The sequence below is a fragment of the Odocoileus virginianus genome, chromosome 17, assembly GCF_023699985.2.
Source record: "Odocoileus virginianus isolate 20LAN1187 ecotype Illinois chromosome 17, Ovbor_1.2, whole genome shotgun sequence".
NCBI lineage: Eukaryota > Metazoa > Chordata > Mammalia > Artiodactyla > Cervidae > Odocoileus > Odocoileus virginianus.
The window spans coordinates 46,415,949-46,440,998 of NC_069690.1; the positions used below are offsets into that span (position 1 = coordinate 46,415,949).

General features: G+C 50.2%; 1 protein-coding gene across 2 annotated transcripts in view; it reads left to right on the plus strand.

Annotated features, from left to right (window-relative positions):
• Positions 1–25,050, plus strand: part of RPTOR (regulatory associated protein of MTOR complex 1) — a 310,827-nt gene that overhangs the window by 260,964 nt on the left and 24,813 nt on the right. For both annotated transcript variants that reach the window (XM_020875726.2, XM_020875727.2), the window contains exons 18-24: positions 4,156–4,273; positions 5,147–5,287; positions 5,574–5,732; positions 11,664–11,782; positions 16,103–16,206; positions 16,799–16,982; positions 18,151–18,261. In XM_020875726.2, coding sequence (XP_020731385.1) covers positions 4,156–4,273; positions 5,147–5,287; positions 5,574–5,732; positions 11,664–11,782; positions 16,103–16,206; positions 16,799–16,982; positions 18,151–18,261 — 936 coding nt within the window. The remainder of the gene's footprint in view (positions 1–4,155; positions 4,274–5,146; positions 5,288–5,573; positions 5,733–11,663; positions 11,783–16,102; positions 16,207–16,798; positions 16,983–18,150; positions 18,262–25,050) is intronic.

The window sequence follows — 25,050 nt, forward strand, 5'->3', positions numbered from 1 at the left end:
ATCTAGAGAAACGTTAACAATGTGGAATGATCCTCCAGGTGCCTTTTCATGTTTTTGTTTTGGGTTCTCATCATTAGCATCTGTCTGAAGCTGGCTTCCTTGAGTCAGAGTCTTCTTTTTCCCAAGTCAGATTGCCTGTATGTGATCAAAGCAGCAGTTCAGCAGTATCCTTAATTGTCTGTTAAGATTCCTTTTAAAGAAAGGAACTCTTTTTCAGTTCTTTCCCCAAAAAACTTTACAAGGATGTTAATAAAAATAGGAAGAATGTCCATCTGAGTCTCCAGTATCAGGAGAATGGTCTCCAGGTCATCAGGAACACAAGGACTGAACACTCAAGCACATCCCAGGTGACCTGACATGGCCCCAGGCTCCTTTCCCAGCCTCACTCCACTCGCCATCCTTCCCCAGACCTGAGATGCTCAGGTGTAGCCAGGTCATTCCTGTGGGCACTTGGGGTTGGCCTTGCTTGGGCCTGCAGACATGGGTGCTGAGAAGAGCTCTGCCTTTGCTCGCCCAGCACTGGAGCTCAGCTATCAGCTGCCTCAGCACACCAGGCTCAGTGCATGGAGCAGCAGTTACCCACCTTCAGGAGATACAGGGTCCGAGTGCAGAGGCAGGCACAGAACCAGCAATTGTGCTAAAACCCTCGTAAGTGAGCCACACCTTAGAGACTAGCCCAGGTCAGGGGTGCTGGCCCCATAGTGGGAGGAGGGGAGCCTGTGCCTAGGTTGTGAGGGACAAGGGACAGGGAGAGGGAGTGAGGCAGGAGCGTGTGCAAAGGGCCAGGCACGGGCAAGACCATAGTGTGCCCAGGGCTGCCCATCCTGTGCACTAGAGCACAGAGCGTCCTCGGCATCCCAGGTCCTCTGTTGGGACTCGGGACCGTCACTGCCTTCAGGGCTTTTTCTCTTTGGGAGATGGCCAGCAACGCAGGACCATTAAATAAGGGGGCTACTTTGCTGTGGAAACATGGGCGACACGGAGGTTCAGGGAAACTGGGGCCCATGGGTTGGAGAGAGGATCCAGGCTTTAATAGGGTGAGTGACACCGACTCAGAGGCCGAGCCCTCATTCCCATCACAGCTGTAACCCTAATGCTTTTGGCAGCTTGCCTTTCCCATCTTTGTCCAGAGCACGTGGTGACAGTTGTGCCCAATGCACTCTGAGGGGACACAGGCCCAGCCTGCAGGCCCAGCAGACCCCGTGCTAGGGCACCTGAGGGTCTGGAACAGGACTCTGCCTTGAGCACTGCACTCCACGAGCTCACCTGAGCTTAGGTGTGAGAAGTCCCAGCTGTAACCAACTGCTGGTGTCTCTAGCTCATGGCAATACAAGACATGTCAGGGTATCATGGCGGGGCTTCGTAAAGTCACATGTCTGCAATATAAAATAATTGCCCTGTTGACTCCTGAACGATGAAAGCATCCTTTTCTGGAGGAGGCAGTCATGGCAGAGAGGGAAGATTTTTGCTTGCTGACCTCTCATGAGCTTACTTGATAAAATCAAGAGTCAGCAAGTTCACCCAAATTATTTTGAACTTGAACTTGTGCGCAAAGTACAGGATGGCAGATTGCCGAGTCAGCAAGCCGCCCACACCTCATCAAGAAGGACCAGGACCCGGAGTGGGGGGGGTGGGGAGGGGGAGGTTTGTGACCACCCCACTGTCACCCTGCTTTTCTCAAGGGCTGACCAGTCCAGTCCTGCAACCCTTGCCTGCAGCTGACTGGGTGCTGTCCACCTTAGCAAAGAAAGAAGATTGCATCCATTTTCTGTAGTTTACATTTATTTAGTAACCACAGACCCACAGAGGAGCAATTCCTGGCATCCACCTCCCTCCACACACGTCTGACTCCAACTGACCTGATGAATGGCATGAGAGGGTGTTTCCCATCAATGTTCAGGACATCTCTGGTGGTGGCGACAAGACGGCTGAGCCACCCGGACTGGAATGCCTTCTCCCACAGGCGAGCCCAGAGGCCATCTAGTTGGAGCAGATGGGCTCCCTTTCCCACAGCGCCGCCCTGGCTGTCTGGGAGCTGAGCTTGATACTTGGTGGCCATGGGCTGAAAACAAATGTCAGCCAGTAATTCATTGTTGGAAACATGGAGAAGGGGCAGCCCTTGGGGACCACCTGGGAAGACGTGTGGTCCAGTCTTCCGGGCCACCACAGGTGGAGCGTTAGCCAACTCCCCTCAGGCCATGTTTGTAACCATGATGTCCCTGAATCCTGATGACAAGTCACCCAAACAGTTGAACCGTATGTTAAAGATTATGCTGTGTCTGAAGGGAAGAGGCTTCATTCCATCAGCAGATACTTGTTAAACGCCACCTGTGGGCCAAGCCCTAGGTAACCAGACCTCCAGAACTTGCACTTGGATATGGCGGAGGGTGGAAACCTCCAGAACTTGCACTTGGAGACAGGAGTGAAGGTAGAGAACAGGTATCCCCGGTGGAGGTGGAGGCCTCTCCAGGCCGAGTGGACAGCAGGTGCCAAGGTGCGGGGCAGGAGGCCTGCTTGCTCCCAGTGTGAGCAGGAGGCTGGAGTGTGGAGGTGGCGGGACCGCTCTGCCGGGAAACGGGGTAAGGCTGCTGGCCAGAGGGGCTCGGGTAACCATGCTGGTATGCTTCTGAGGTCTGAGAATAACTCCAGCCTTCCACCCAACCTCGCTCTGGCGAGACATGCCTGAAGACCTCTGAAGGTTGGAGCCCACGGCCACCTCCCAGCAGGAGGAGTTTGACCAGCCCTCACAGCTTCCCCCAGATCAAACGGTCTAAGACCTAGGAATCTGCTTCTGGTACAGCTGAGACGTTTTTGCCAGTTCAGAGTGAAGGGAAAACCTGTGTCTTTTGAAGACAGTTCAAGCTTCTTCCTGAAGTAGGAAATGGCAACTCAGCCTGTATTCTTGCCTGGAAAATTCCATGGACAAGGAAGCCTGGTGGGCTACAGTCTATGGGGTCGCAAAGAGTCAGACATGACTGAGCACTCATGCGGGCAGGCTGCTTCTTCACTGGGAGGGGCTGGTGGGCAACCCCTCGACAGCCTGTTACCCAGCACTGTTAGACTCAGGGACAGGCTGGTTGGGTGGCAGGATCAGCAGAGAGAAAGATGGGTAAGGATGATTCAAGGGTCTCCTGAAGCCACCAGAGGGCACAAGCCAAGCGTCCCTGGCAGGGGCTGAATGGAAAGGGTTAGGTAGCAGGCCCTGGGCAGGTCAAGTTGGGTTTTAGAGTGCTTGGTGGGCATGCATGGTCAGCAGTTGGAAGGACCAGCCTGGGTCTCAGAGACAGGATCAGAGAGGTGGGTTTGGGAGTAAAACCCACACACACACCGGGGAGGCCAATGAATATGTAAGGGTGAGATAGGAGAGAAGGCGGGGTCCACCCTAGCTTGTTGACACCTCAGCACAGCTCTCCTGGCCCTGGGTGTCTGAAGAATTCACAGAACAATAGGGGCTCTCAGACTTTGGCCTTCTGCTAAGTATTTTTCTAAAAAGTAAAATAAAGTTGTGGGAACCATTTCAATAGTGATAGGAAAAGTAGTGCAAACCTATATCCAGTTTTATTTCCCATGATTTTTAGGATCTCCAGGTCATCAGGTCCCAAAAGAGATCAGGTGTGTTCTTCCCCTTGGACTGAGGCATCTGGGCCTGAAGTCATGTAGAACTTCCCTGTTGCCTTTTGGGGACTGGAAACCAGTTTATCTTTGGAGACTTTACACTTAGTAAGGGAACGTGCTGTACTGCCCAGCACGTCCTGCTTTAATGCCCGGAGCTCTCAGTGGTGTTGACCATAGGAGGCCCTGAGGGCTCTTCCCTGTCCCACTCTGGGGTGTCCTCCCCCTATATCCCTACCAGGCCCCCCAGTCCTGCTGCTCACACCCAGCAGTCAGCAGTCTCTCCTCCAGGTGTCCAGGGCGTCCCTCAGAGGCCCTCATCTTCACCTCACTGCTTGTTCAGAGGTTTCTGCCCACACCGGACACTTGAGGGTGCTGTGTTGAGGGGCCAGCCCCGTCTCAGCACCGAGTGCCGTCTGTCCCCCACCCCACCCCCGCCTTTTCTCCGTGGTGGCTTGAGCGCTCAGTGCCAGCATGCCCGTCTCACTGCTGAGTTCTCTCCCCCGCTCAAGTCATTGTCGCTGTCTCTTCTCCTCCCGGCAGGAGCTGGTGGTGGCTCTGAGTCACCTTGTCGTTCAGTATGAAAGTAATTTCTGCACCGTGGCCCTGCAGTTCATGGAAGAGGAGAAGAACTACCCGCTGCCCTCTCCAGCCACCACAGGTAGGACCACCGCAGGTATGATGCTGAGGTGGAGCCCGTGCAACTCGCTGGCCCTGGGGCCCCGGTCTGAACTGTCAGCAGGCCCCTCGTTCTGCTGGGTCCTGAGCCCACGTGTCAAGTCCTGGCCACACAGATATCTGCAGTTCTTGTCTTCTCAGAAGAATAGAAAGGGCAAGAAAGAAGGCCCCCTTGACCCCCTGGTTTCTTTCCTTTTTACCCTTTTGGAAATCAAGTCACACAAACCTCGAAGGGTAGGAGCTGCTGCCGTAGGGACTGAAGGACGCACTTTCTTCCCGTCACAGGTCTCATGTTAGTGTTGCGTTAGGCAGCTCCTCATCTCACATTTATTGAATTTATATTTCTTCATCTTGGGCTGCCCCCTCCCCCAGAGCACAGCCATCTCTGCAGAAAAGAGGCCTTGTGATCAGCCATGTGACCATTGCTGGTTTAGTACATCAGGGAAGGAAACGGCCGGCATGCCCTGGTGAGGGAGGGGCAGTGCAGGGGAGGCTGAGCCAGCAGACACTGTCCAGCACTGCCCCCACTCTGGCTCTGTTTTGGTTTGGGGGCAGCAGCCGCAGGCAGGTCCCAGAGCACCTGGTGCGAGTCTTGAGGGGACCACTGTGTGTGGGCCCCTGTAGTTGAACTCTCACAAAATGCCAAGCATGGCTCATGGTCACCTGCTCCCGGTCCCCTCACTGTGGTCATGACCTTGTCCACCTGGCCCTGACACACATCTGGCAGAGACCCTGTTGAGCTGAAGGGCCCTGCTGTAGAGTCACATCATCCTGGTAGAACCCGCTGTCACCTTCTGTCTAGCCGCCTGCGGCCTGAGCCCTCCATTCAGTCTTCTCACTCCTTCTCTCTTCCCAGAGGGTGGGAGTCTGACCCCCGTGCGGGACAGCCCCTGCACCCCCAGATTGCGCTCCGTGAGCTCCTATGGGAATATCCGTGCTGTCACCACGGCTAGAAACTTAAACAAGTCTTTACAAAACCTGAGCCTGACGGAAGAAAGTAAGAGCCCAGAGGCTGGGTGCTCAAGTGGGGTGGTCATGGGTCATCTTCTGGGACCTTTTGTTAGATGGGCCCCCACCCCTCCTGCCTACCTGGATGTGAGCAGAAGTCCTGGTTCACTACCAGGGGTGGCCAATGATTGTCCTGCAGCCCCACTGGGCACGCCCAGTCCTAAGCCCCCAGCACCCTTCCCCAGCCCTGTGCCCGGAAGCCCAGCCCCTCCTGCGGGCCAGGAGATGGGGTGGGTGTGTGCTAACTGCCCCCTCTCACGGCGGTGCCCTGCCAGCCGGCGGCTCAGTGGCCTTCTCCCCCGGGAACCTGAGCACAAGCAGCAGCGCCAGCAGCACCCTGGGCAGCCCCGAGAATGAGGAGTACATCCTGTCCTTCGAGACCATCGACAAGATGCGCCGCGTCAGCTCCTACTCCTCCCTCAACTCCCTCATCGGTGAGTCCCACCTCCCCCTCTCCACTGGTCCCCTGGGCACCTCTGGGTTCCTGCCTAGGTGGGCAGTGCTGGGACACACTCAGTGGGAGGAGGGAGTAAGGCTTATCTTGCTGTGGCAGCAGGAACCTCACCCTTGGACGCTGGTCTGACCCAGGCCGTCCAGGGAGCCAGCCTTGTCCTTGGGCAGGCCGCAGGACTCCCAGGACTGCAGAGCAGGATGGTTCTGCCCTCAGGAGACATTTGGAGTGTCATGGCCAGAGCAGGGGGCGCTCCCAGCATCTGATAGGTGGTGTGGCCTCTGATGGCACCCAGAGCCCCCCAGAGAAGGCATGTGTGAGGTCCAAGGTCAGAGCTCTGCTCCAAGGGCACAGACAGCCGTTCCCTACTCAAGTTCCCTGGCCAGGACCTCCCTCCCACCAGCCAAGGACCCCCCTCTGTGCTTTTACCTGCAGTCAGTCCAGCAGTTTCCTACTTGACTGCCTGGACATTGACATTTGAGCGAAGGCTCAGAGTGGTCTTGTGTTCTGCCTTGAGTGGGGACCCCCTGGTTCTGCTGCTACGCTCACTGAGAGATGGGAAGTTAGCCCATATCCTCACTGCATAGCCAGCCGTAAAGACTCGGACCGGTGTGTCACACCCCACATGTGTGTTTTGTTACCAACTTAAGGGGTTATAGACGAAGTTAAAGAACCCAGAGCCCCTCCCTGTTCCCTGTGCAGGGTTCCCACGAACTCTTAAACGTCACGTCAATGGCACCGCACATCCCCTGTCCTCACTCTGCTCTGACAGCTGTGTGTCCATGCTGCTCACCTGAGTCTTGTTTGCTCCCTTTCATGATCTACTGCAGTTCGCTTGTCCATTCTCCTGTTGGTGGACAGTGACCTTACTCTGACTTTTCCTTCTTTCCTCCTTTTTCAAAAAGCAGACTCAGGATTTTTGGCCCCAGCTCTGCCTCCTGCCCTCCCCACTGTACCTGGTGATGCTGGGCTCCTTGGCCCCTGGGCGCCTCCCCTTGGCTGGAGAGCTTTGCCTCCAGCTACCTCACGGGCTGCTCCTCAGTCCAGTCACAGTCCTGCTCCAGTCACTTTAAAAGAAGCTTTCCAGGCTCCCCCGACCCCAACCCAGAATTGCTTTCTGCAGTCACTCTGCATCTCTCTCCATCCCTCTGCTTTCCTCCTGAGAACTTTTCCCCAGCAGACTTACGATGTATATTCCCGTTTATTCTGCCTGGTTCTGTCTCTGACCAGGGATGTCAGAATCACAAGTGAAGGAACTCTGTCACCTGCCATAGCCCCACACCCCCCCTACATCCCATGCCGGGTGTACTATAAGTACCCATAACATGCACAGGCGTGGGCTGCAGCAGACACCCTGCAGTGTGACACAGGTGGCGTCTGGCTCCATGCAGAAGGAGACTGACCTCAGAGGGCTCTGTTCCAAGGCGGACAAGCTCCTGTGCCCGCCCCCCGACTCCTGGTCCAGTCAGGCTTCCCCATCTTATGTGAGCAAGCAGACTCCTCATGGTGTTGATTTGCATGTCCCTCAGTTACAGTGAGGTTGAGCTCATGTGTTCATTAGCCTCCCCTGCTCCCACACACACCCTCCTGATTGGTTGGTACTGTTTTCATTAGTGTTCAGTTCTTGGTGGTTTGCTTGTTTCCATAATACTCTCTCTGCCTCTTGGCATCACATGACAGTGTTTGATGTTTCTGACTCACCAGTGTCGTGATCTGAAGGGGCAGTTCAGTTCAGTTCAGTCGCTCAGTCATGTCCGACTCTTTGCCATCCCATGAATCGCAGCATGCAAACAGGCCTCCCTGTCCATTGTCAACTCCTGGAGTTTACTCAAACTCATGTCCATCGAATCAGTGATGCCATCCAGCCATCTCATCCTCTGTCGTCCCCTTCTCCTCCTGCCCCCAATCCCTCTCAGCATCTGAAGGGGCAGGGCAGTCCAAATGTGCTTGCCATCAGAAGACATGAGACCAGTCTTCTGCTGGCCCTAGAAAGGACTCAGGACTAATTCTACAAGATGCGTCTCCCTGGGGCCCATAAGAGTCTAGTGACTGTAGGGTCCAGAGCTAGTTGGTACCACCACGCCACCCACTGCAGTACAGCCCAGAAAGGGGGATCCTTTTGTCCTTGGTGCTAGCTTGGGGGTGTAAGGGGTGAAGTGTCGGTGTTTCATTTGAGGCCACATGAGCTCAGAGTGCACAGCCCAGCCCTCCCACCCCAGCCACATTCCGTGTCCTCCAGGAACTTGAGAGCCTCATCACTGATTCTTTCCTCTGCACAAAACCTGGTTCCTGAACATTTTTTACTGGAGAAAACTGAATTTTATCTGTATATGGTTCAGATCTTTGAAAACTTCAGTGGGCAAGTTTCACAATGAGCTGGAGCTGGAAGGAACGCTAAGAAGAAGTAACTGTGGGCCAGAGCGGATGTCCACCTGGAAACGTGGTGCTTACATAGTGTTTAAAATTCATAACCTACACAAAATCCCCTTACTGGTAGCATTTGCCTGTTTAAAGCCAATTTTTTTTCTTTCATTTCAACCAAAGAACAATCTCTTTAGCAATCTCTTTAGCCTCTTTGACTGAATATTGGAAAAGAGGTTTTCAAAACCATGGCAACCTAGAACGTCCACTTATTACCATCTTCTCCCAGAAGACTAGCCCCTCCCAGGCTCCCCCTTCCCCCCACTGTCTCCAGAGCACTCAAGGTCTCACCTGCCGAGGGAAGTGCTGTCCCCCCACTGCGGCAAAGGCTGATCGCACGTGTCTCCACATGCCTGAGCGTGTCTGCCCAGCGTCTGTGAGTCTGCACTGAGACCTGACTGTGTCACCACCTTCTGAAATCTTCTTTGGTGTCTCCCTCTGTGTGTGCCTCACCCACTCAGCCATTTAGCCCGAACTCTGCGTGTGTCCCCAGTCAGTTCTTTCCATTTCTGGGCCCCCCACCCCAGGACTGGGCATCAGCTTCTCGCTCCCCACCACCCGTGCAGAGCAGACCCCCCCCACACACACACCATCATTCGCTCTGCACTGACCACCATCCAGCTGACACCATCACAGAAACTCATTTCCTATAAAGTCCAAGCTGTGGCCAGCACTCAAGGCCTTCCTACTGAGAGCTGCCTGGCCTTCACTGTAGCCCCGCCCACTGCACGCACCGCCCAGACCAGCCGCTGGCCCCTGTGTGGGGCCTGGGCACCTCTGCCTTTACTCCCCTCCCTGCACCCCCTCTCCACACAGCAGTGTTGCCCATTCCTCTCCACCCTGACTTTCTGTGGCGTCTCTGGAGGTCCCTGACCCATCAAGTGCCTTCACGTTACACACTTAACCTGCAGCATCACGTCAGGCTATGACATTGCTGTCTTAATCAACAGGTTTGGTAAAGCTGCTATTTCTTGCCCTCCTGTGTGGCGGGCAGCCTCTCCTCCCTTCATCACCTGCCCTGCTTTCCCTCACCTGTCCACCTGTTGCCCTCTGTCCCTCTCTCCCTCCCTCCATCTCTCCCTCCCTCTCTGAGCCTCACCCCATTCCGATGTCCAGAGTGGGGGCGGGAAGGCCTCCTGCTGTGTCTCACCTTGTCCCTCAGGTGAGATGGGGTGGGGGGAGCCTTCTGGAAGAGTTGTATAGATGCATTGCCCAGTCTACCCAGGGCTCCGTCCAGTAAGCAAGGAGAGGTGGGCAGGATCCTCCCAGAGGGGCTCAGAAGCAGGGTTATGAAGAGGGGAAATGCAGAAGGCTCAGATCCAGGGGCTGATTCCCAGGGAGGCACCTGGCCCAGTCTTGCAATAGAAAGTCAGGGTCAGTGACCCCCAAGATCCAGGCAACAGGTCACAAGTGACAGCTCCTGCCTCCAAGAGGCTCCGCCTTCCTTCTCCAAGCTGCCCTGCCCACCCCTCAGGACTCTGGGACCCAGAGTTGGCCACAAAACTGAGCAAATTTTCCCATGCCCAGTGCCATTTAGAAAGTTGTGGCCATTGCTCTGAAAAATAAATCCTAAAACCATTAGTTATGGTCCTTTATTACTTTTAGTCTAGACTTGAAAATAGGCTCTCAGCACTCATGGGGAGTTTAGTGAGTGCCAGACACGGTGCCCTGTCTGAGCTCGCTCAGCCCAGCAGCACCCACCACACTCCCCCATCTCCCGAGGGACTGCACTCGGAGGGTCCGAGCTATGTGCTGCATAAACTCAGAACTTCCCATTTGGGACAGCAGGTGTAAAACCAGGACAGTTCACAGAACAGAGAGGCTGAGAGGGGGTGGTCAGCACCAGGAGAGCAGTGATGGGGGGATGGCAATTCCAGGCTCCTGTTCTGTTTTTACTAGTAAATCATATACCATTCACTGTGGTCAAAGACAGTGATGAAAATTAGATTTTTTGTTATTCCCTATTGGACATGAATCTGAGATAGTGAAGGATGGGGAGCCTGGAGTCCTGCAGTCCATGGGGTCACAAAGACTTGGACATAACTTAGCGACTAACAACAACAAATTGAACCAAAAACAGTGATATCAAAGTCAAAATCTTCTGCAAGAGAGTCAACAATAGATTTTTTAAGTGAACAGTACCCCTTTCTCAGTGCACAGTGCCAATCCTGTACTCCTTCTCATGGGCCCCTTGGCCCCCACTGTTCCCTTCCTTTCCCGGTCTCCCTGTTACCACATGTCTGTCATCAGTAGTCACGCAGACATTTACTGTGCCCGTCACAGCCTCTGTCACTTGGGGAAGCTGCTGCCCTGGTCAGTCTGAGCTCAGAAACAACAGAAGAGAGGCCTGTCCAGTGGCTGTGCTGAGCATGAGGGGTCTTTGTAGGAACATCCCATCCATGGACCGCTTCTCCTGACTGAGCCACGTCCATGAACGAACTCCACCTCGTTCCCCCTGGCAGTGTGCATCGGGGCTGTGCACAGAGCGAGTGTGAAATCCTATGGCCAGAGTGGTGGGAGAGGCCTCCCAGGCCCCAGCCTGTCGGCGGTCAGCCTGTGCAGGCAGCTGCGCTCCTGCAGAATCATTCAGAGGCCGTGGCAGCTGTCATCACCTTTTCCTACAACGAGGGTGGAAGGATAAGGTGATGGGAGTTTTTGTAAATGCTCCCTGGAAGGTATTTTGTCTGTAGTAGTCGCCTGAGGAGCAAGGCCACACGCACATACAAGTGAGAGGTCAGCGTCCTCCAGCTCCATCACACTGCAAACAGGAACCACAGTCCCTGTGGAAAGGAGGCTGGGGCTGTGCCGCCTCCCATTATGAATGAGGTGTCGGGCGCAGCAAGCCAGCACTTGTCCATAAGCATGGACGTGGGGCACACAAGAGAAACTGACCTTTACTCTGAACCTTTGTTTCCAGTCTCTCTTCTGTGATTTGAATGTCGTATAAAACTCATTCCCTTTAAACAATGGTGTCCATCAAGAAACTGTTTTCCAGTGGCTGTTCTTGTATTTAAATTCTTCATAACTAGAGGGATTTCCTAACTAGGGGCTGGCCGGTCAGGTGACATGTGATCACAGCTTGTTTGAAATCCTGTTTTACTCCCTGTCATTGAATAAGCATTTTCTTTTCAACAGACCAATTGTCCAGCTTCCCCCAAGTAAGGATGCAGTGGTATGTGGCTGTCTTCCTCATCCAGGCCTGCAAGGAAGTCCTGCCCCTTTCTAACTTTTCCTTTCAGAAAGATCTAGCCGCCAAAGGTGAAACTGATCAAGCCTGTTCACCACCTGGAATTTCTGAATCTCGGGCTCCTTAGCAAATAACAAAACCAGAACTTCCCATAATCCCAGCTCTTTTAAGTGTCCACCCCCAATGCATGCTTAGGTCATCAGAAGAGGGAGCTATCCCAAAAGCACCGCCCCCCCTCCACCCACCCTCCCAAGCACACAGTGGCAGCTCCTTGTTATTAAAACAGCTCCTGTTTCTCTTTCCCAGGAGTTTCATTCAATAGTGTTTACACTCAAATTTGGAGAGTCTTGCTGCATCTGGCTGCGGACCCCTATCCAGATGTTTCTGACTTGGCCATGAAAGTGCTCAACAGCATTGCCTACAAGGTACGTGTGAAGGGCGCTCTTCACAAAGCTCTCAAGACCCTGGTTTTCAGTTATGAATATTCATGCAGAGAACTCCAGGCACGGTCAGGTCTTCACCATGGTTTAGAAACTTCAAACAAGCGTTTTGAATCCAGAGGTTCACAAACTCCATGTGTATGTAGCTTGTGTTGGGGCATGTGTCACTGCTTCTGCTTACCCACATCAGGGCAGCAGATCAGGTGGGGACTTCTGTGTGACCTGTAGCGACGTCCTCTCTTCCATTCCCAGCACTGTTATCGTGCAACTTCCCTTATTCACAACCATTCTGACGAAAGGAAACTCTTCCAAGAACCAACTTTTGGTTTCATTAGTACAGTTGACTCCTGAACAAACACAGGGGTTAGGGGCACCAACCCTGACCCCCTGCAGCCTTTCTTATCCACATCTCCGCATCCTTGGATTGTATCCTACCACAGTGGGTGTTTATTGAAAAACATATGTGTTTAAGTGGACCCGTGCAGTTCAAATCCATGCTGTCTGAGGGTCAGCTGTGTTTCTCTGTTGTTTTTCATTCTCCATTGTATTGATACCAGCTTTTAGCTTTGTTGTGTCATTTCTTCTGCTTACTCTGTTCAATTTTCTCTTCTGATTCTAGTTTCTTACGATGGAAGCTTAGGTCACTGATTTTAGTCCTTTCTTCTTTAGGGACTGTAAACTCTCCCAGTTCTTGTGAGCTCTGGGAATTGACTTTTCAGTGGTTTTTTTCCCCACCCTTATGGGTTTTCATCCCACCCTCAAGCAAAAAGGAATCACAGATTCAGGGAGCCTACCCTATAGACCCTGGAAGCCCTCTCCTCTCTGCCCTGCAGATTCCATCCACCCCAGCATCCATGCTGCAACATTTTTCTACACTGGTGAAGTTTTGTCTTTTCCGAGCTGTCTTTTCCTTTTCTTGTCTGGCTGCTATTTCACCTCCTGGTAGCATCACAAGTAGTAATAACACAGCCTTGTCATGTACCCAGTTTTAAACTGCTGTAGCAACCAAGCTCATCTTCTTCCTTGAAGGAGCAGTGAGGATATTGCAGGAGCACATCCTAGGTTTATCCCCAGTCTGTGGTCACACGTGTGACTTTCTCTGGAAGCAGAAACTCCCAGGTCCACAGTGTTCACTGCACTTCCTGCTTGTGGGCACTGCCAGCCTCATGCAAAAGTGCTGGGCATTACTGTTGGCCCTCTCAGGATCACTGGGTGGTTTGTTTCACACGGACCTCCCCTTGACCCCAGTGAGCCCCTTGCCCACTTTCTTCATCATCCTACTGCATGACTAGCTACAGAGGCACCTGAATGCTGTTCCATCCTCAGGGAGTGGGGAGTCTTCTCCATGTCTATAGAAAAGAGGCCAGTGAATTAAGTTTTTTCATTCTGTAATACAAAACTGAGAAATAGTCCAATAATCTCCTTTTTCAACTAAGAATAGGATTGATTGAAAATTAAACTTTTCTAAAATACATGTTTGTTACAGCATATTAGGGTCCATGCCCAAGAGAGGGAGGAAGCACAATCTTGAGGAAGGAAATAGAGGAAAGGAAGGCAGTCCCAGCAAAAGGCATAGTGGGACTCAAGTGGACATCTGTGAAAATGAAGCCTCCCCGCTGTGCCCAGTCCTGACCTCACTGATGCTGGTTCTCCTCACTGCAAGGCCGAGGATTGAAGGAGCCCAGGCCTGCAGGAGTGGGGCCCTGCCAACTACCGACCAGTTCATCACGGTCACCACCATTGCTTGAAGTGAATTCTACCTGGGATTTCTTAGAGTCCAAAAAGAAAATTTACATTATTTATCTAGGAAGTTTGGTTTACAGAAAAATTCCTTTCTAGATAAATAGAGTCATGTGTTTCATAGATCTCCACTCCCAGTGCTCCAGCATCCAGGTCCTCTGCCTCAAGTTAGCCCAGAATTAACTGTGAACCATCCTTTGAGAAGTCTCTTCCAGTCTCTTCCAATCACTTCCAGTCACTTCACACACAGATCCAGATCCTTGGTGTGCAGTTAACAGGGACTTCTCTGAAACATTCCCTCCCCCAAGAGAGAGCAGCCAAAAGCCTCCGTTGGTGTCCTAAAGCCTGACTGTGTCAGGATCCAGTTGGGAAACTCCTGTCCATGTCACCCTCGTCTCTGTAGGGTGTTTGTCCTGAATTAGACTTTCCCGAGTTCTTGTGAGGCAACATGTTTCTGGGAGGAGATCTGCAGAGTAAGAAAATGCTCAGAGCTGGAGACAAAGTAGGCTTCTTACTGCAGCCCAGGCTCCCATGACAGAGACCACCCCCATTAACTGCAGGGGGGCAGGGAGCACAGGTGGGCCTGGCGTGTGCACACTTGTGTGTGTCCCTGCAAATTGTTTCTGTTTGCATTGGGCTAAGAGGATACAGCTGAGCTAGAATCTGACTGTTAACAAGATGTTTGCGGCCCTCTGAAGAGTTGGCCTGTAGCCATGACCACCACCTCCCACCACTGCCCTTCCTCTTCTGGACTCAGCACTTGCCTTGGGCCTTCATCAAGCCCATCTGCTGGTCCAGTGACTCCAGTGCAGCATCATAGAAGGGAAAATGACAGGGCATCTCAACACCCTGAGACCCATGGGCAAGTATGCTCATGGTCGATGATGCTCCCAGCAGGGTCCTGAGGTCTCACAGACCCACGCTCCATCCTCCTTTGTAACAGCCCAAACCTGACACCCAGCAGGCACACCCGTGTTTCTGTGTTACCCTTTCCTGACTATATGCTGTCTGAAACGGCAACTGCGACCACCCCAGAAAGGAGCCTCTCTGGAGGGTATCTCCCACACCTGCTGCCTGAGCAGCCTCTGCCCACACCAGGCCCACAGACAGGTGGGTCTGTGTGACCACTGCCCACTCAGGCTTACCGCTGCATGAATGTTTGCTGCACAAATAAGAAACTTTAGGCGAGGAAGCGTCATCTAAGCCTGAATCCCTACAATCGATCACCAGTCACAGGGCTTCCCCAGCCAGTGGCACGCCCACCTCTCAGGATTTCTAGAACAGATGCAAAACTAGAGCTGTGTGCGGCAGCCGTCAGTGTGAAGTGCATTGAAGAAGCACAGCTGTCTTTTTTGCCCTCAAGGCTGAGAGAGAACAAGCCAGGGTTGTGCCGCCTCCGCCCCTGGAAAGAGTGGGGAGGCTGAGTCAGTCACCCCCAGCCCACACCTTCTTTCCTTTGGAGCTTCCTTGGGTGGGAGCCTTCAGGGTGGGGGTCCCTGGGGAGATAGCTCCGTGGGCTGCAGCTCAGGCAACAGCAGATCCTCTGGGCTTGGGGAGCCTTTGAAAGGTTGTGGATTCTGCTAAAGTCTGTATTTCAAGCCAAAGTCTTTCTCCATCACTTCCCACTGATTTCCTGGAAATTTTGAAAGGGCACCTAGTTTCTTAGTTTAAATTTCTTTTCTCCTTTTAGACCTCTTAAGGGATCATTTGGCTCTCAGGCTTTGTTGGGGTTGTGTGTGTGTGTGTGTGTGTGTGTGTGGAGGTCAAATAATTTAAATACCAGAGCAAAACAAACATGAACAATACAACTTTTATAATTCAGAAAACAAAAAAACAGCCTTTTAATAGGCTGGTTATGATCCAGTTCTACCTGTTTTCATTTCAAAGTGAAGGCTCATCTGGAAAACATTGATATTATATTGGTGGTTTTGTTTTCTATAATTTCTACCTGTGGGCTGAACATAGGTATGGCCTCCCTAACTGCCAAGAGAATAATCCAGCATGGGAGGGTCCTCCATGAGTAGCCAGTCCAGGGTTCTCCTGGAGCATGTGATCATGGGAGAGAGGGCACAGATATGGGTCTCACCTCTATTCACAAAGTGCTGACCCCAAGGGGTTGTTTTGAGCCTGCCCTGAAATACAAAAGAACAGTGAGGCTAAGCCTGTGTGGGCTCCTTCTGGCGTGCCAGCTCTGCCCAGGAAGCTGCGCCGTCCAGGGGAGCTCCTGCCCCAGTGGGAGCCTGGGCGTGCCCAGTCCTCATTAGTCACGGTGCAGTTTTGTCAGTGTTTGTCACATGGGTGCGTGGGCGCGGGGGGATGCATCCCTGGAGCCTCACTGGAACAGATGAATACCTTTCAGAAGAGCTATAGAATATCACTTTATCTACAGGGTGACATTTTGGGGGAAATTTTCAACTAGGACCGTCCATTCCTGTGAGATTCCTCAACCCAAAGCCCTTTTCTGTGACTTTGAAGCCACTCAAAGGCAGCCACCAACCTGTGCTTGTCTTGTAGCCTCAGATCGTCACAGTGACCACCCCCCTCACTGTCTCTTTGCTCCTTCAGGCCACAGTGAACGCCCGGCCTCAGCGCATCCTCACCACCTCCTCCCTCACACAGTCGGCGCCTGCCAGCCCCACCAACAAGGGCATCCACATCCACCAGGCGGGGTGAGTGGTGGGCAGCCTGCTCCCCAGGGTCTGGGGAGGTTCCCGACACAGCCTCTCCCACCCCTCCGTCTGCAGATTCTCTCTCACTTATCTGAGCCCCTCCTAGAATCCTTTCCTACCTTCATCTGCACAACTGTTCAGCAAAAGCTGAACTGGACCTGACTCCGTTCAGGATTTTATCAGAGAGGGTCCATGTCTTCCAACAAGTGACCAGCAGGTTGGAACCCTCCTCTTAATCAGTGTTCACAGGGCTGTGCACTGGATCCTAGGGGAGCACATGTGCCCTGAACCCTCAGGGCTGACTCACAGTCCTGACCAAGCTTGCCTCTGGCTGCACTGGTTTTCAGGGGAGGATGGTTCTTAGAACCTGTACTTAGAATGGTTCTTAGAAACTGGAAGGGGTCATTAATTCACCAGCAGCAGTTCAGGTTTGGAAGTCACACCAGCAAGTCAGGTGATTGAGACTGTTCCAAGCTGGTCACCCTCAGCCCATTCCCAGGATCTGGGGGTGAGTGGGACCAGCGGAAGTTGCTTGGGGTTTGATGTCAAAGGAATGGGCTCTGGCTCATAGTTTCTTCTTCCCCAACGGCAGAGGCTCCCCTCCAACATCCAGCGCAAGCAGCTCCAGCCTGACCAACGACGTGGCCAAGCAGCCGGTCAGCCGAGACCTGCCTCCAGGCCGGCCGGGCGCCACAGGCCCTGTGGGGGTGCAATACACGCCCCACTCCCACCAGTTCCCCCGGACGCGGAAGATGTTCGACAAGGGCCCAGACCAGGTACAGATGTGGCTCTAAGCACTAACTTCCATCAACATTCAGTTACACCCCATAGGTGGGTGTGGTCTCTGCAGCTAAGTTAAAGGAGTCTATTCAGGAGAGGGAGGAATTGGCGCCTTTGTTAGGATTGCCAGAAAACATACTAGGGTGGACTCACAAGCTGGGCCTTGTGTCTTGTCGAGACTGCTTGCTGCTGTCCTGGCCAAGCGGACACAATATAGAGAGGGCATTCTGGATACACCAAGGATGCATCTCAGCTCACCAGTGACCAGCGATTTTAAGAGAAAGGTCACAGCAGCCTGCACGCTGACTTTGGAGCTGGAGCAGGTGTTGAGGGTGGACAGGTGTCCACAGCTGCTGCTAGCCCCACCCACCTGGCTTCGGAGCCGCCTGCTCCCCTCGCCTCAATGGCCGAGGAACAAAAATGGCCACAGGCACCCAGTGCCAGGTTTAGCCTCCCAGCTGGACTCTGCTTGAGTCAGCCAGGCAGGAGTGGCTGACCCACGATCCGTGAGTCCGGGTCCAGCAGAGCTGCAGTTCCCCTGGCAGGCGGGAGGTAAGACTTTATTGCTGACCCCATCTCTCTGGGTAGCAGAGACTCCTCTCTGAAGCACTTCTCATGCCTTGTCATGTGCAGTGAGGCCAACCCCTGCTCCGCCAGCCCAGCCCACATTGGTTCTACAACAAGGAACAAACTGGCCCACCACCCCACCACAGCACCAAGTATTTTCAGTTTCAGTGTTTAGAAGTCCCAGATGGCCCGAGCTCTGCTGCGCCCCTGTCCAGGAGCAGGGCCAAGGTCCTGCGTGTACGACTGGCCCAGTGGGAGCGACAGCCCAGGGACCAGGCGGCAGAGGCCCGGGGGGCTGCTCGACCCAGCGCTGAGGACCAGTGTCAGGCTCTGCAGCCCAGCCTACCTCGGCCGTCTCCAGGGGACTCTCCGCCTCTTTGCGCAAACTCAGAGCCCTGTCTTGACGGTCAGGCTTCCTGGGTCACCATGACGCATAAGTGAGGGGCCCACAGAGATACTGTCCTCAGAAACCTGACCACTGACGCCTATGCCTTGGTCTCCAGAAAGGGACTATCTCGAGCTCACAGAGAGGGTTGGGGTTGACATGACTAACTCTGTTTCTGTCTTCTCCTCTCCTTTTTTCCAAACGCCCCAAAGACCACTGACGACCCAGATGATACTGCCGGACACAAAAGTTTCATCTCGGCCACGATGCAGACAGGGTTCTGCGACTGGAGTGCGCGGTACTTTGCCCAGCCTGTCATGAAGGTAGCCATGCGTCTTCAGCTCTTAGGGTTTAAAGCCAGAATTCCCCAGCCTGCACTGCCCTCATCTCCTCAGCAAGCGAGCACGTGCCTCCAGAGCCCCAGCCTCAGGCCAGGGTGTCTGAACCCTTCTGCTCTGAGCTCAGGGTCTGATCCACACTGGCTTGCTCACTATGACCCTCAGGGGCCGTGGCTCCCACCAGCCCACACACTACTGTGCAGGCCTGGCCCTGAGCCATGGAGTGGGGCAGGCACAGGGCCCTGTCGTGCCCACTGGCCTCCTGTTCCACCGAGTGTGGCTGTTAAGGGGACACCAAACAGCGAGAGAAACTGGTTTCACTTACCTGCCTTTCTGAGCTTGCCAGTATAAAATGTGTCATTTTGTCTTGATTGGCAAGGTCACCAGGAGCCCCCCAGGCTTGAGCCGCTCCTGGCTTCAGGGACTGTCAGACTGAGCTAGCTAGCTAGGGCTAATCTGACTTATTCTGGGACACTGCCTTCCAGGTTTGATGACAGGATGTGTCCTTTTGCTGCAGACTCAGGGAGTTGGGGCGGGACAGGGCAGTGTTGTCAAACAGAATCTTGGTGCCCGTCTTTTTGCAGGGAACACTGCAGGGTCTCATTTTAGACTTTGATGGTCTAAAGCATGTTCTTACCTTCCTCTCCCCTCATAGATAATGGAAAATTGAAAACTGCAGCTTATTCTTACTTGTATACTGAGCTATATATCCAAGAAATTTCCAGGAAGAGTGTTTGGACTGTATTACAGCTTTTTTCTTACTTTCCTGTTTCCCTGTAGTGATACTGGCTTTTGCCAATTACAACACAGAATAATGGTTGTCAGTGCCTGAGGCAGGTGATAAAGGAAAAACAGTCTCTCAGTAGCAAAAACTAGAATCCACGTAAACATCCAGCAGGAGGAGAATGGTTAAAGAAGTTTGAAGTACTTGATACAATACTACTGGAGCTACTGAAAAATAAAGCTTTGAAATTAGTAACTTAAGAAAATGCTCATAACAAAATTTCCTTAAAAGGGAAAAAAAAACAAGACATAAACTGGCCACAAGATGGCCAGAGTTTCCACACTTAGCACACAGTACCTTTATAGTCTGGAGTTGGAAATGGTAACCCACTCCAGTATTCTTGCCTGGAAAATTCCATGGACAGAAGAGCCTGGCAGGCTATAGTCCATGGGGTCACAAAGAGTTGGACACAACTGAGCGACTGAGAAAGCACCTTTATATCAGGGAAAAAATACATTAAAGAAATGATCCCAAGAGATCACTGAGGCCTGATACGGTCAACCAAGTGTGTTGTCCACACCTGGGTCAACCTGCTCCCACTGATCTCTCGGGCTTCTCTGGCTAAGGATGGAGAGAGTGGGCAAACACGAATTTGTCCCAGGAGAGGGTTCGTTGCTGGTGCTATGGGTAGCAAGTCATCCTTTAGATCTGTGGCACATACTCTCTGCTTTGAAGTTAAGAGAGGTGAGTCTAGTCTAGTAGTAATAGTCACTCGGAATCTGTGATACAGTCTTCTGCTTCAGGCAAGTGTGGTCAAGCGACACAGACTCTAGGTGACTAGTCCACCATCTCACTGAAACTGCAGTGACTGTAAATCACAGAAGCTACTAGGTAGGACGCTGAGCAGCTGTTCTCAAAGTCTCTGGGCATGCCTATTCTCCATTCTGCCTATGGGAAGAAGTGGCATAGATAATCCAAAATGCATTTTTCTTGAACGTAGAAATAAACTTGACTTTTCCCTAAGGATCTGCTTTTCTTTCCTCAGCATCAGGTACTTAGAACACAGGTGCCCGGCTCCTTGGGCGAGGGCTGCCATTTGTGGGGACCCCTACATATGTGTTTACATGTTTCACTCAGGTGCAGACCCACAGCCAGCATCTGCTCTGGGGCTGAGCCATGCCTCCCTTTTTTTCACCAAGTTCCCTTGTCTTTGTGCTCCTCTATGTGTGTTCTAGCTGGGAGTATGTCTGAGAATTCCTGCTGGGGAGGGTCCTGTGTGTCGCTAGCCTGGAGGAGACAGAGGCTGTGAGCCCAGTGGTCTGTCCCAGTGCATCATGCTGACTCCCAAAGTGGACCCTGCAGTGCAATGAGGGGAGAAGGGTTCCCGCAGGATGAAGTCACCTTTCACTGCGGAGCCCACGAGAGGAGCCAGGAAAACAGTTGCTGCATGCATGTTCTGTCTGACTCGCCATGTTTGCAATAACAAACTCCCATTGGATATAGCTTGAAATGACAAGCTTGAGGTGTTATTATTGAAAATGAAGTTCTTACAGTGAGTTTTGTCTGTAATCCCTGTTGGCAGCTTAGCGTGCTTAGGACTCAAGTGATTTTTCTTTTACTTTAATTAGAGACCTTTTCCAAACTTTAGAAGAGGACATGTTTAATTTCATTGCTTTTTAAAAAAATTTTATTACTTTTTCCAGGTGGTATTCATAAGGGCCTTCTTTTATTAATTTAATTAATCATTGAATGACACGTTTGTGCAATAAAATGCATTAGGAACTTTTTTATTACCCTGTTTCATGTGCAAATTAAAGATAGCTCAAGGCTGGGATTGTACCTCAAAAAGGACAGAAGAACCCCAAACTCTAAATCACTTCAGAGGTAAGCATAGGAAACTATATTTTCACCAGATAACATAATTATGCCCAATATTTACAATCACGTGCAACTAATGGTTAGTGGGATTGAATACTCAAAATGTAATGATAGTTTTTGCTGACTTTTTATCAGTTCACAGTCAGATTTCTTACAGGTCTGTGTGACCAAAAAGAACTACATTCTGGACTATTCTTCGATTGATGGAACAGCCTCTCTCTTCGTTGGTTTGGTTTCCAGAGTTCATATCTTACTTTAGGAAGGATATTTAAAATGGTCTGTCATGTGCTTAAAAAGAAGAGGCATACTGAAATTTGTTCTGATTATAAAAATAATATGAATTTTTTTTTATTCTCAAGTTGATAAATTTCGAAGATTGATTTCTAGCAAGAGGATGGATTACCGGGGGGTATAGGGTGATAGAAAATCTCACACACTATGGGTGGCTGGTGAAATACTAGCTTGGTATAGGGCAGTTCAGTAGTAGCTATCCAAGCTATAAATGGGTAGGTCCTAGAAACCAGCAGTTGGAGAAGGAAATGGCAACCCTCTCCAGTATTTTTGTCTGGAAAATTCCATGGACAGGAACCTGGTGGGCTACAGTCCATGGCACTGCAAAGTCAGACACAACTGAGCACAGCACAGAAACCAGCAATCCCACTCTGAGAAGCAGATTGTAAAACCACTGCTGTACATGGATATGTAATAGCTTGTGTCAAGAAATGCTGTTACAGATTATTTGTAATAACAAAAAGTTTGAAAACAATAAAGAACATTCATAAGGAGACAGTTAAAAATGATTCATCTGTGTAGTAGACACAGACATTAGTCAGTGAGCTTCATCTCTGAGGCCTTGATGGGATGTCCTTGATATAGTATGTCAAATAACACGATGGTCCACAGATGTTGTGGTTCCATAGATTTGTGTTAGCGTCAAAAGAAGCTTAGAAGGTGACTCTTCATGTGGTAACTTCTAGGAGGTAGGACTGGAATCAGGGCAAGGGACTTTCCTTTTTACATTATATACTTCCAGCACTTTGAATTTTTTAAAAAGAACAATTGTTTGTTTCATAATTCAGGACAGATTAAAATATAACATTTAATTACAAAAAGAACTTTATAAAAAAATAAGAGTGAATACTTCTTGTACTTCCATTTCGTTGTACGGAGGCAGCATTACTCTGTTACCAAAACCAGTCAAAGACGTTAAGAGAATAAATATCTACAAGTCAGTATTCTTCATGAACACGGACCCAAAATCCTTAACATAATATTCATAAATAAAATGCAGCAGTACATAAAATAGATTCTACACTGGTGACCAAGTGGATTCTATCCCAAGAATGCAGAGTTGATTCAGCACTTTTAAATTAATCCTATAACTGACTGGATCAACAGACTAAAGAAAAGCCATATGATCATCTCAGTAGCTGCAGAAAAAGGATTTGATGGAATTCAACAGCCATTCAAAAATAAAAACTCCTAGCCAACTAGGAATAGAAGGAAACTTCCTTACTCTTATACTGGGTGCCTACAGAAAACCTACAGTTAACATATTTTCACTGATAAAAGACAGTGCTTTTTCTCCAAAATCAGGTATAAGGCAAAGATGTCTGATCTTACTGTTCCCATTCAGCATCCTCCCAGAGGTCCTAGACAGTAAGGCAAGAAGAGAAAAGGTGTACACATGGGAAGGGTGAAATAAAACTCTATTCACAGACAATATTGTACGTATAGAAAACCCTAAGTAATCTGAAAGATGCTGCCAGAATAGGTGAGTTCAGTAAGATTGCAGGATACAAGGTCATTATACAAAAATCTGTTTATTTCTCTATGAACAATTGGAAATTACAATAACATCCCCCCCCAAAAAAAAAAATCATGGAGTACTTAACTTAGCTACAAATCTAAAGAGAAAAAAAGCAAAATCCAAATGGTGAAAAATGAAAATCATTGATGAAAAAATTCAGAGAAGACTTAAATCAGTGAAGACCACATTCATGGGTTGAAAGACTATGAAGTTCAGATGTCAGTTCTCCCTAAACTGATGTATATAGAGCAATGCAGTCTGAATCCAAATCCCAATAGACCTTTTCTTTTTTTTAAATTTATTTATTTTTAATTGGAGGATAACTGCTTTACAATATTGTGTTGGTTTCTGCCATATATCAACATGAATCAGCCACAGGTCTACATATGTGCCCTCCCTCTTGGATCTCCCTCCTGGCTTTTTCTTTTTAATCAACAAGCCTATTCTACAATTTATGAGGAAAAGCAAAGAAACTAAAGTAACCAAAACAGTTTTGAAATAGAACAAAGTTGGAGGAGTTCTGCTGCCTGATTTCAAGATTCACCATAAAGTTAAATAATCAAGACATGGAATTGGTGAGAGGACAGACCCATGGATCAACGGGACAGAACAGAGTCCAGAAATAGAGTCACATCAGTACATCCCATTGATTTTCCATGGAAGTATGAGAACTCTTCAGTTCAATGAAAAGAAGGTGGGCTTTCCAGCAGAGTGGCACCATGGTAATTGGACACCCATTTGCCAAAGTAGAAATTCAATCACTCACTCACCTTATACAATAACTCACTCCTTAAATGTGAAGCTTGGAACCATGAAACTTCTGGAGGAAAATCTTTCTGACCTTAGGTTAGGCAGTAGTTTCTTCAATAAAGCACAAAGAGCACAGGCCACACAAGAAAAAGTGGCAGATTGATCTTCACCAAAAATCAATATCTGCTTTTTGAATAGTCCTGTTAGGAACATGAAAGCATGAGCCACACACCAAAAGAAAATTTAAAAACACATATCTGATTTTAAAAAATAATCTGTATCCAGTATATATAAGGAATACTCAAAATTCCATAATAAGGAAAAAAGTGGCCCCGTTAAAAACAATGGGCTAAAGATCTGCAGACACTTTACCATAAAAAGTACCCAGGCAGCGAATAAGCTTGAGAAAAGATGTATAGCATCACAGCAGTTATTCACAAGGGAAGTCTAGTTACCACAATGAAATAGATAACTGCACATCTGTTAGAAGGGCTAAAATTTTCAAATCTGTCAATACCAAGTACTGGCAAAGGATGCAGAGCAGCTGAAACTTTCATACTTTGCTGGTGCAAAGGCAGAGCATTGCAAGCACTTTGGGAACATTTGGCCCTTTCTCATAAATTAAACCCATACTTATAGAGCCCAGCAATCCTACTCCCAGATATTCACCCAGGAGAAATGAAAACTTCTGTTCATTCAAAAGCCTGTACTTGAATATTTACAGTGGCTTTATTCATAATCACCAGGAACTGGTAACAACCCAGGTATCCTTCACCGGGTGAATAAACTGCTAGAATATTTCATATGATGAAATACTAATTCACCAAATGTTTTCTAAATAAACTGAAACATACACACTATGGATGAATTTCAGCTGCGTTATGCTCAGTGAAAGAAGCCAGACTTAAACTGTAGAGTTCATTTATACGGTATCTGGAAAAGGTAAAACAAAGCTACAACGATGGAAAACAGAGGTGGTGCTGGGCTTGGACTGGGGGGAGAGCCAGACTACAGAGGGCATCTAGCAGTTTGGGGTGAAGGAACTATTCTCCATGTCCATTGTGCGTGTGACCGTGGGGCTTGTCAGAACTCAGAACTGGGTCCCAAAAGGTGAGATTTACTGCATGTGAATTGCATCTCAGTCACCCTGATGCTTTGTGAAGTGTGGTCACGTGATAAAAATGCCTATATTTAGCTATCAGAACCTACAGTGAACTCTAATCTGCCCTTCAGAGCTGCTTCCTTAGCGGTCAGTGGCCTTCAGCTTTGTAACTCCACAGGTGTCGTGCCCAGAGGAGACCAGTCAGCCTGCAGCCAGGGCACTCCCTCCCAGCACTGCTGACTCCATCATTGTTTGGGGAGGGTGGTTTGTTGTTAAACAAGGTCTCTGTCCCACCACAGAACTCACTTTGTTTCTGGTGGGAACCCAGGGAGCTCTCTGGTGGGGACTTCCATGACCTCACGAGCCTTCCAGAGGTCGAGCTCCAGTCTTGATAGTCACGTGCCTGTTGTGTATATTATCCCATGCACTTGAACCCCTTTAAATTCAGAGGCATTGAGGGTGTGCCCTGTGTTTCACAAATTAATCATATGAGGACCTGCTCACTTAGCA